This window comes from Rhinoderma darwinii, chromosome 12 (assembly GCF_050947455.1).
Source record: "Rhinoderma darwinii isolate aRhiDar2 chromosome 12, aRhiDar2.hap1, whole genome shotgun sequence".
Classification (NCBI taxonomy): domain Eukaryota; kingdom Metazoa; phylum Chordata; class Amphibia; order Anura; family Rhinodermatidae; genus Rhinoderma; species Rhinoderma darwinii.
Genome location: NC_134698.1, coordinates 7,730,173 through 7,742,786, shown reverse-complemented (window position 1 = coordinate 7,742,786; position 12,614 = coordinate 7,730,173). Strand labels below are relative to the sequence as shown.

The window sequence follows — 12,614 nt, the reverse complement described above, 5'->3', positions numbered from 1 at the left end:
GATCCTGGACACTAAAAAAGTGAGAGGAAGGACCTTTTATTTGGTGGATGGGAGGGGGTTTGGTCCTGAAGAGAGGTCCTGGGAGCCAGAGGAGAACCTCAATGCTCCTGCTCTTCTGAAGAAGTTTCTCTCTCGCTCTGGTACCAAGAAGAGGGGGCGTAAGAGGGGGGATACTATAATGTCCATGGCTGCGGGCTGTCAGCTCCACTTCCCTCCTCATAGCCACAGCTACGAGTCCTCAAGCGCTGGCCCCAGCCTCCTCCTTAGGAGACGCCAGCGCTCGCGTCCACTCACCTCAGACGCATCCGTAGGGTGCGCATGCACGCTTGTGCCCGCTCTTAAAGGGACAGCACGCGCACCAGACTTTTTGACTAACTTTGACCCGTGAGTACCCTGGACTATAAGAGGGGTCCAGCCCCCTGCTTCGATGCCTGAGCGTTGTTGTTGTTCCCTAGTTTGTCTATGTGATAGCTTCCTAGTGTGTTACCTGTACCAGTTCCTGTACCTGTCCCTAGCATTCCATACCATCCTGGTCGAGCACTGTGCTGTGCCAAAGTCGTGTCGTGCTGTATCCACGTCTGACCTGCTTCACCTCGCCTGACGTCTACCTGCTACCTAAGAATAGAAATAGAGGCAGCACTCCAGAAGTCAAAAAAGGGATTTTTATTCACCCATCTGTGTGATAGAATGCAACATTTCAGCTGCTCAATGCAGCCTTTGTCAAGAACCTGCTGTACCTGCTGCCTAGTCCTAGCCGAGCCTGCCTTGCTGCTGTGTTAGCTGCCACAGGTACTTATACGAACTATAGACATTAACTCACACCCTGTTGGCCAGCTGCTTTACCGCCAAGGCGGTACGGCCTAGTGGGTCCACAGACCCTTCGTGACAACCGAATGGAGAAGAAAAGAGAAAAATAACTAGAATCTGAGACGTCACCGGTGAGTCACTTAATGTAAATGTTTATTTTGCCTCTAATCAGTAATGTAGTCACTGTATGATCTGCAGCGAGGTAATGGGTGGTTTGATTATGATGTGATTTTTTTTGGCGAAACAGCAACTCCCAGCATATCCATACCATTGTTTAGGCCATGCTGGGAGCTGTAGTTTTATACCGTACAAACCTATACGGCAAGGGTTGCACTAAATTGAGCTGTATTTGTTCTGGTGCTGTATTTGTGTACTGAGCTTGGTTCTGGTGCTGTATATATGTAATGAGCTTGGCTCTCATGTCATATATATGTCAGAGCTTGGTTCTGATGCTGTAATTTTAAAGGATATATTTATAATAAGAAAATTGCATGTCAGATGGAATTGTTTTCAAGTCATTGTATATTTAATGGAAACCTGTCTGGTAGTTTTAACCTCTTGAACCGCCACCATCTGGTAATACATGACCTAACATTATTTCCAAATGTATGTTTTTTTTAGATGCAGAAAAATCTATACAATTAACTTTTTAAACGGCGCACACTATATGCTAATTACTCATTAAAGGGTCATGGGTCGGTTGCGCTATTCTGCCTCCAAACCCACATTTCCATGTTTGATTGACATCCCCCTGGGTGATACAACTTCCTCGGATGTGCCATTGCCTTCTACTACTTGGGCAATCACCATGCAGCGAGGTGTACTCTACCCGGCTTCATCGCTGCACCGATCATGCCAGGGGAGTACAAAAAAAAACGTAAGGAAATTTTTTTTTTCCTTTTTATTGTTGCCCAAAATTAAACCAATGAAAGATAGGTCGCATATTAAGGCACCATATAGGCAACAAAAAAACCAAACAATGAATAGGTAGAGTATGATCAAATACATTATTATTTATATTATTTTATATATTTTTTGGATTGTAAAAAATAAATAAAATATGGACGTTTAAGCGTTGAAGGCCATGGTCACAAAAGTGTTCAAGGAGGTCTTAAAAATTACTTCTACTTCTGTATACATTTGGTAGTTTTATCACATATCCAGGAGGAAACTAAAATTTAATTTTCTATTTCGATTATGTCAACAAGCAGGACTGCATTGGTTTATTAGGGTCTGAACAGGTCTAGAAAATTGACTCACATGAGGTCATAGATACCAGGTAGACCATGAGGCCGAAGTTTCACCTTAGTGATAGGATCATAACCCTAGTTGGTCCCATCACTTTTTCCTAATGGCTGCTCATAACCTGTGCAGGACACCCCTCTCCAGGGGGACTGCATTGTTTACAAACAAAAGGGTGAGGCATTAGCCCAAGGGTCCAGTAAGGGCGTGTAGAGGGTAAGAAACACCAAACACCAGACCCTTTGTTCCTGGGTGGCAAATTGTTGCCCCTATAATGGGGTGGCCATTTTGATTTTTGCTTTGGGGCCCCTCTCTTTTCTATGTATACCCCTGGACTCATGTCATCATGTTTTATGGAGATTTAATTTTCTTTTTATATTATTTATTACAGAATTCTTAACATCCTTATTCCTGATGCTGTAGATAATGGGATTCAACATTGGAGTGACCACACCATAAAAAACAGACAAGGTCTTGTCTGTCTCCGGAGAATAAGAAGATCGAGGCTGAAGATAAATTATCAGGATGGTCCCAAAGTAGAGGGTGACCACAGTGAGGTGGGAGCCACATGTGGAAAAAGCTTTCTCTCTTCCTTGTGAGGAGCGAATCTTCAAAATGGTGGAAATTATATGAACATATGAACCTAAAGTCAAGATAAAAGCACACATAACAATGATTCCGGCTGCTATATACATTGCTACCTCATTAAGCCATGGATCCTTGCAGGACATTTTTAAGAAAGGAGGCACTTCACAAAAGAAATGGTTGACATGATGGGACCTACAGAAAGGTAATCGGAAAGTGAGTGGCACTTGTATGAAGGCATTTATTAGGCCCACGCTCCATGATGTTGAAGCAAAAAACACACAAATCTTCTTGTTCATAATAAGATTATAATGCAACGGCCTACAGATGGCTGCAAACCTATCAAAAGCCATGACCGAAAGTAGAATACACTCTGTTACTCCAAATACTAATATGAAGAACATCTGAAAAGCACAGCCCCATAGTGAAATAGTTTTGTCCTTGGATAAAGTATTAGTTAGGAGGATGGGAACTATGGTGGAGGAGAAGCAGATGTCAATGACAGAGAGATTACAGAGGAAGAAGTACATAGGTGTGTGTAAGGTTGGGTTGGTCCTTACCACAATTATTAGTAATAAATTTCCTGAAAGTGTAATTAGGTACATAACCAAGAATACAAGGAAACATATAACCTGTAGTTGAGGAACGTCGGATAAGCCAAGTAGAATGAACCAGTTTGGACTTGTTTGGTTTGACTTCTCCATATAATTTACCCTGTATCTGAAAGAAAAAATAAGGAGCACTTGATTGGTAAAAATGTTGACCTTGAAGACTGAAGCCATAGCTCCTAGGATTGTTTAAGACACTTTCTATGCTGTTTTTATATCTCTCTTAGACTAAAATGGAGTGTTACTGTATATATGATTATATTTGCGTATTTTATTGCAGGTCACCACCATGATTACACAGTTATTCTCTATTATAGCACATTGGACACAGGCGTGTTGTTAGACTCTGAAGATAGGCTACCATGGGGTAATGGGGAAGGTGCAAGAAGCAGATACAATTGAATGTGGCTATAGCTGATGCTGGGAGATCTGGCTGGGAAAAAGCCGTGGGGCAAATTCCCCTGGTGCCCAGTGTTAGAAAAGTCAGTGATGGTGTTAGTTGACTTAAGTGGTGTGCCTGGGTTTTGTACCATCCCTATCAGGAATGTCGCAACACAGATTCAGTTGAACAGCACAAGTTTTTATTCTTAGATAAGGTACAACTTGGTCACGAGGCTCAATACTTGGTAATTCTAATAGCAGGAAAACAGTCTTTAACTGCCTCACTGCCTGGGTAAAATCCAATTTTGGCACCTGTCTCAAAGGCATGGGGTCAATCATGCGGGGGATAGTTTACGTCCACCCGTACTCGGTCTGTGGGGTTTAGATGTAGAAGCCCCCCGCTATCCTTTCACTGTCTCTGTCAGCATCAGGTGCTCTCCTGTCACACCTGTCTTCCTAGTATAGACACTGTGTCTTTGTCACTGGTTCAAGGCTCAGAGATGATACGGACTCACTACCACAGTCTCGAAAAGGTGTCTCTGTTTCTCCTTCAGGCCATAAATTATTAGCTCCTCAGCTCTGCTTAGTCCTGACTCTTCTCTTTTAGACTCTCTCTAGACCCTGCGTCACCACGAAGGCTTTTTGCTAGACACAGATAGCGCACACTCTTGGGCACCTGCCCAACCAACCTTTTGGCTCCAGTTATTCCCCTTATATAGTGTCTACAGCATCTCCCCTAACACGCTGCAGCACAATGTCTGTCCGGCGGTACTCTAATGATATTACTCAGGGTTCCCCGGGAAAGGTCACTGGTGAAAGACCTTCATGGAAAAGGGCAAGTTAGCCACCACGACCAATCTCATTCCAACAAAACTAGGAGGTCGATCTATCAAACACGCAGAATGATCCTTTTCCCAAGACAAAGACTACCACCTTACAGAAACATATTAAAGTATAAAGCACAAATCACACAGTGCAACATTTCAATTCATACAACTATATATATATACACATAATAACATGTTACCCCTTGGGCCACTCTCATAACGTGGCACATGGAAATACCCAATTACGATAATTTGACTCTCTCCATATCTACCACAAACTATAATGCAAAGTGTCTGTCTATGCATGGTCATTTCTCGCCCACAAATAGAGACTAGGCAACCCAATTTTTAGAATTGGTATGGGGTTATTTCCATTGAAGAGCTGGAAATACCTGCTATGGGGTCTTTAACACTTCTTATTTGGCCCTGATGTAACCATCAATAGTAAATAGTGAATAAAGGGTAAAGGGGAATGGGGAAAAGAAAAAAGAAGGGCAAGAAGTGATTAGATCAAATAGATCCCTAGTTAATAAAGCGGCACTAGTAGGTATAGGTAACCTGACAGGGATGGGGTGAGCGGTCCCTTTTTTTCCCCCAAGAACAACCTATGATAAGTTTCAGATCTTATTATTATATTATTGTTAGTACATTTAGTATCTATTGATAATTGTATTTACTAGTCCATCTCAATGAATTAGAATATCATCAAAAAGTTAATTTATTTCAGTTATTCAATTCAAAAAGTGAAACTCACATATTCTATAGATTCATTACACAGAGGGATCTATTTCCAGCATTTTTTTCTTTTAATGTTGATGATTATGGCGAACAGTTAATGAAAACCGAAAATTTAGTCTCTCAGAAAATTAGAATATTGGGTAAAAGTTGAAGATTGTAGACTCGTGGTGTGACACTCTAATCAGCCAATCAACACAAAACACCTGCAAAGGTTTCCTACGCATTTAAAAGGACTGGTCTGCTGCTCAGTGTCCACAGTCCTGTTTTCATATGAAAGTAAATTTTGCATTTCATTTGGAAATCAAGGTCCCAGAGTCTGGAGGAAGAGTGGAGAGGCTCAAACCAAGTGCCTTGCGGTCCAGTGCGAAGTTTCCACAGTCAGTGATGGTTTGGGGAGCCATGTTATCTGCTGGTGTTGGTCCACTGTGTTATATCAAGTCCAGAGTCAACGCAGCCGTCTAGCAGCACATTTTCCAGCACTTCATGCTTCCCCCTGCTGAAAAGCTTTATGGAGATGCAGATTTCATTTTCCAGCAGGACTTGGCACCTGCCCACACTGCCAAAAGTACCAATACTTGGTTTAATTACCTTAGTGTCACTGTGCTTGATTGGCCACCAAACTCGCCTGACCTAAACCCCATAGAGAATCTATGGGGTATTGTCAAGAGGAAGATGAGAGACACCAGACCCAACAATGCAGACGAGCTGAAGGTCACTATCAAGAAATCCTGGGCTTCCATAACAGCTCAGCAGTGCCACAGGCTGATCGCCTCCATGCCACGCTGCATTGATGCAGTAATTCATGAAAAAGGAAAATCGTATTATTATATTATTGTTAGTACATTTAGTATCTATTGATAATTGTATTTACTATTCCATCTCAATGAATTAGAATATCATCAAAAAGTTAATTTATTTCAGTTATTCAATTCAAAAAGTGAAACTCATATATTTTATTGATTCATTACAGAGTGATCTATTTCCAGCATTTTTTTCTTTTAATGTTGATGATTATGGTAACAGTTAATGAAAACCCAAAATTTAGTGTCTCAGAAAATTAGAATATTGCATAAACCCAATTTAAAAAATGTTGGCCTGCTGAAAAGTATGTCCAGTATATGCCCTCAATACTTGGTCATGGCTCCTTTTTCATTAATTACTGCATCAATGCGGCGTGGCATGGAGGCGATCAGCCTGTGGCACTGCTGAGGCGTTATCAATGCGGCGTGGCATGGAGGCGATCAGCCTGTGGCACTGCTGAGGTGTACTGGAAGCCCAGGTTGCTTTGATAGCGGCTTTCAGCTCGTCTGCATTGTTGGGTCTGGTGTCTCTCATCTTCCTCTTGACAATATCCCATAGATTCTCTATGGGGTTTAGGTCAGGCGAGTTTGGTAGCCAATCAAGCACAGTGATACTAAGGTAATTAAACCAGGTATTGGTACATTTGGCAGTGTGGGCAGGTGCCAAGTCCTGCTGGAAATGAAATCGGCATCTCCATAAAGCTTGTCAGCAGAGGGAAGCATGAAGTGCTGGAAAATTTCCTGCTAGACGGCTGCGTTGACTCTGGACTTGATATAACACAGTGGACCAAACACCAGCAGATGACACGGCCCCCCAAACCATCACTGACTGTGGAAACTTCACACTGGACTGCAAGACACTTGGTTTGAGCCTCTCCACTCTTCCTCCAGACTCTGGGACCTAGATTTCCAAATGAAATGCAAAATTGACTTTCATCTGAAAACAGGACTGTGGACACTGAGCAGCAGACCAGTCCTTTTAAAGGCTTCGGAAACCTTTGCAGGTGTTTTGTGTTGATTGGCTGATTAGAGTGTCACACCACGAGTCTACAATCTTCAACTGTTACCCAATATTCTAATTTTCTGAGAGACTAAATTTTGGGTTTTCATTAACTGTTCGCCATAATCATAAACATTAAAAGAAAAAAATGCTGGAAATAGATCACTCTGTGTGTAATAAATCTATATAATATAGGAGTTTCACTTTTTGAATTGAATTACTGAAATAAATTAACTTTGTGATGATATTCTAATTCATTGAGAAGGACTAGTATTTATTGGGTTTATTGGACTGAATTTGGAGTTATTTAGATTTATAGTATTTAGAAATGCCTGTGTTTGAGCAAGAGTTTGAATTGAGCCAAGTTTCCAAAGGTAACGGAGAATATATTTTATTTGGAGGCGGTGGGAGAAGTTGTAATGTGTGGCGTATTTGTAAATATTTGTAGAAATCATGTTTGGGAAGGTAAGAGAGAGATTAGTTGAGAAAATGATGCAGAAGATCCTTTGTTCCATAGTTGGTGTAACTTGGTGAGATCAGTGCCGGCTCCAGGTTTATGTGGGCCCCTTTGTGGGGGTAACTCACAGCGGCAGGAAAATGTCAGAAGACGTCGCTTTGTGCCCCCATATAAAAGTTAGGCCCTGTTTATGACCCCATATAGAAGTTTGTTCCTCAGTTTGTATCCCCATAAATTTAGTGCGCTCTGTAGATTGTGCCACATAGCCCCCTGTAGATTGTGCCACATAGCCCCCTTGTAGGTAGTGCCACACAGCCCCCGTCATAGGTAGTTCCACAGTCCCCTCCCAGCAAAGGCGCTACCTACAGGGAGGGGGCTGTGTGGCACTACCAGGGAGGGGGGCTTTGTGGCATAACAGGGTGGGGGGATTCTGCTTCTAGACAGGGGCTCCCTCTAGGAGCGGAATCACCAGCAAGAGCCTTGGCAATGCTCTGGCTGGGGATTCCACTCCTGGAGTAGCCATGACAGCAACGTCAGCACCCGGTGGCCAAGTGGGCCCCCCGAAGTGTTGTTGGCCCCGGCACTTGCCCGGGTTCGCTGGGTGCTGACGCTGGAACTGGGTGAGATTATTATTTTTCCAGTTGGTTAGAGATAGATTAGGAATGGCAATTTCCAAACGTCTAGAGGAGTATCATATAGATTTAAGTTGACCAGTTGTTTTTTAAAATTGGCCACAGGGATGTTACTGCTCGCATGGTAGATAAGGAGTGTTGTTTTGGAAGTCCTAGATGGGACACTGCAATTAAAAAGTGTTTGAAGTGGTTTACCCTTAACTGGTTGCCGACACAGGACAACAATACTCGACCTGAGCGGCGGGTACTTGGCGCATTAGGTTGAGTATTCTCGTCCTATGTGACAGCCAGTGTCTGCGCGTCACGAAGAGCGGGGCAACGGCTGTAATACACAGCCGCAAACCTGCTATAACGGCGGAGAGAAGAGAAACTTCTTCTCTCCGCCATTATCCCCTTAAATGCAGCGATCAAAGCTGATCGTGGCATTCAAAGCAATTGTAAAGGATCTGACAGGCACAGCTTCGGGGTTAACTCCCATAGGTAATCAGTCTGCACCTGAATCTACGTCTCTGAGACTGACTCCATCTTCCACCACTCAGGATTGCAGGCTTAGGAGTGGGAGAGCCTATCGCAGCCTGGCCAGACGGAGCTAGCTCCCGCCCTCTGTCTATTTATACCTGCCTTTCCCGTTCCTCCTTTGCTTGTGATTCTTCTCGTGTGGTTTCCTGGCCTAGCTACAGCTCCTAACTATTTGATCTTGCTCCATACTGACCCTGGCTTACTGACTACTCTCCTGCTCTGCGTTTGGTACCTCGTGCTCTCCTGGTTTGACTTGGCTCGTTCACCACTCTGGTTGCTCACGGTGTTGCCGTGGGCAACTGCCCCTTTCCCTTTGCTTTGTATTCCCTTGTATGTTTGTCTCGTGCACTTACTGAGCGTAGGGACTGCCGCCCAGTTGTACCCCGTCGCCTAGGGCGGGTCGTTGCAAGTAGGCAGGGACAGAGTGGCGGGTAGATTAGCGCTCACTTGTTCGTTTCCCTACCCCCGTCGTTACAGCAATAATGAGAAGGGAATCTCCCCTTTGATCGAGTCACAGGAAATCCCTGTGACGCGATCGATGGCCATACCTGGTATGGGCAGACAGCCCAGGGTCCATTGAAGGACCCCAGGGCTGTCTGACCATATTCCCTGGTGTTAGAGCATACAGAGGTATGCCCTAACAACTGCCTGTATACAAATAGTACATAGGCTAATATACTGGCATATAGATAGATATATGCTAGTACATTAAAGTTCAAAAATCAAAATCGAAATGAAAAATCCCTCTATGGGATTAAAAAAAGTTAATAAAAAAAAAAGTTATGTTAAATAAAAAAAATGCGAAATTGTAAAAAAAAAATACTCATAATACAAATTTTTTAAAATAAATAAACTTTTTCAAAATATAAGTTCCAAAACATCAAAAAATAAATGCATATTTGGTATCGCTACGACCGTAACAACCTGTACAATAAATATATAATATTATTTATCATGATCGGTGTATGGTGTAGAAAAAAACCAAGAAAATTGCAGCGGAAATGCTTTTTTTCTACATTTTTGCCAAAATAAAAATGTATATAAATTAAAGAAAATGTAAATGTACCAAAAAATGTTACCTACATAAAGTACAACTTGTCCTGCAAAAAACAAAGTCTCATATAGCTACGTCGGACTAAAAATGAAAAAGCTATGAGTGCCGGGATGCAAAGAGGGAAATATAAAAAAGATTGTTCGTTCTTCAAGGCCAAAATTGACCCGCACCTTTAGGGTTTAAAGATTGAAGTTCAATTTGTACCCATCTTCTGGATATGTCCTTGGACCAAAGTGGGAGCATTTGGTACAATATAGCAGCTCCATAACTGTACAATAGAGGGACAATTTAAACCCCCTAGTTTGGGATATAGATACAGGATATCCGCTTTAATATCTGATTTTTTTTTTAATCCAAAGGAATTGTAGGATTAATTTTTGACGTGGTTTCTTATTGAGCAATTCTATTCTATTCTATTCTATTCGTGACTCTCACCTTTCCTCTATTACTATTTAATCAGTTATTGGTTTTCTCTACCTAGAGGAACATTCTTATAGGTTATCTGGGAACAAAATAAAATTAATAAATACAATTATCAATAGATACTTAATGTACTAACAATGATATGATAATAGGATCTGAAACTTATCATAGGGTGTTCTAGGAAAAAAAAAGGATCGCTCCCCCTATCCCTGTCAGGTTTCCTATACCTACTAGTAACGGTTTATTAACTAGAGATCCATTTGATCCAATCACTTCGTGCCCTTCTTTTTTCTTTTCCCCTTTTCTGAACAGACTTTTTAGTATATTTAATGGATATGTCATAAAGTTCTCAATCAGAAATCCCCTATTAGGAATATGTGAAGCCACAATATAAGCAAAACCAAATGCACATTTCAAAATGTTAATATTGTCAAAAATTCTACACAGATATTATTGCTGCTATCAGTTACTTCAGTCTTTTTGTTGTATTTGATGAATTTCTTTTTGTTTTCTTTAGTCATTTCCACCCTTTATATATAAATTTGCAATACACTTACCTCAACACAATCGAGTTTCCAGCAACTTGTTGACAAAGCTTTATAGCTGGTTTAATAAAGTATTTATTTGGGGTTTTCTTTGTACCCTCTAGCACATGTATATGTGGACATGATGGAAATGGCATTTCCCATAAAGAAAGCTCAGGCTGAGAAATCATTCTTATATATTTTTATTGATCCCAAATGTATTGTAGGACATCAGAGCCGAAAGTAATTCTAGAACTCCCTTGTTATTCATTAGTCTCTACTGGGGGTTATATTTGTTTCTCAGTGTCAGGAATAGAAAACTTTTAATGAATACTCTGACGATATAAAAGTATACATATCATTTATTATATTTTATGTCTTTTGTCGACAATATATTGATGATTAGAAAAGAACACCAAAATGCAATAATCCACAGCCCCGAACCAATAAACCTATTATCCATCGGAGTTATGGAGTTTGCACAGGACTGCGCTCACCTCTAGTGCTAAATGCATATATCAGCCATCGACAGTCATCATCTAGTCACATTCCACATACTAGTCACATCCCACATACTAGTCACATTCCACATAGTAGTCACATCCTACATACTAGTCACATCCTACATACTCTTCACATCCCACATACTAGTCACATCCCACATACTAGTCACATCCCACATACTAGTCATATCCTACATACTAGTCACATCCCACATACTAGTCACATTCAACATACTAGTCACATCCCACATACTAGTCACATCCTACATACTAGTCACATCCTACATACTAGTCACATCCTACATACTAGTCACATCCCACATACTAGTCACATTCCACATAGTAGTCACATCCTACATACTAGTCACATCCTACATACTCTTCACATCCCACATACTAGTCACATCCCACATACTAGTCATATCCTACATACTAGTCACATCCCAGATACTAGTGATATCCTACATACTAGTCACATCCAACATACTAGTCATATCCTACATACTAGTCACATCCCACATACTAGTCATATCCTACATACTAGTCACATCCAACCTACTAGTCACATCCTACATACTAGTCACATCCAACATACTAGTCACATCCTACATAGTATTCACACCCCACATACTAGTCACATCCTACATACTAGTCACATCCTACATACTAGTCACATCCTACAGACTAGTCACATCCCGCATACTAGTCACATCCCACATACTAGTCACATCCCACATACTAGTCACAGCCCACATACTAGTCACATCCTACATACTAGTCACATACTAGTCACATCCTACATACTAGTCACATCCCACATAGTAGTCACATCCCACATACTAGTCACATCCCACATACTAGTCACAGCCCACATACTAGTCACACCCCACATACTAGTCATATCCTACATACTAGTCACATCCAACATACTAGTCACATCCTACATACTAGTCAAACCCCACATACTAGTCACATCCAACATACTAGTCACATCCTACATACTAGTCACACCCCACATACTAGTCACAGCCTACATACTAGTCACATCCTACATACTCTTCACATCCCACATACTAGTCACATCCTACATAGTAGTCACATCCTACATACTAGTCACATCCTACATACTAGTCACATCCTACATACTAGTCACATTCTACATACTAGTCACATCCAACATACTAGTCACATCCTACATAATAGTCACACCCCATATACTAGTCACATCCTACATACTAGTCACATCCTACATAGAGAGAGAAAGTAGGAAAAGTGGATCCAGCGCTGGGTATAGTGCAACTGTTAAAACAGGAAACTTCTTCCAAGATTTATTTTAGACCATTAAAAACAGTGAAAAAAGAGATGTATGGGTTTGACCAGAGTACAATGAATGATTAGCAGTATAGGCGATGCCTACGCGTTTCAGACGCTCCCTGCGTCCTTAATCATGGCTTGTCTTTCTGTATAAGGTTCTTTCAAACTGATCTTTTTCACTACATTATTCCGTTCAAAAC

General features: G+C 41.4%; 2 protein-coding genes across 2 annotated transcripts in view; both read right to left on the bottom strand.

The window, feature by feature from the left end:
- Positions 1-3,338, bottom strand: part of LOC142665093 (olfactory receptor 2G3-like) — a 27,232-nt gene extending 23,894 nt beyond the window's left edge. Inside the window, exon 1 of the mRNA XM_075844637.1 lies at positions 3,267-3,338. The gene's annotated coding sequence lies outside the window, so the exon portion shown is untranslated. The remainder of the gene's footprint in view (positions 1-3,266) is intronic.
- LOC142665052 (olfactory receptor 5AR1-like) overlaps positions 2,394-12,614 on the bottom strand; it is a 26,726-nt gene continuing 16,505 nt past the window's right edge. Inside the window, exon 2 of the mRNA XM_075844591.1 lies at positions 2,394-3,354. Coding sequence (XP_075700706.1) covers positions 2,394-3,338 — 945 coding nt within the window. The 5' untranslated portion in view covers positions 3,339-3,354. The remainder of the gene's footprint in view (positions 3,355-12,614) is intronic.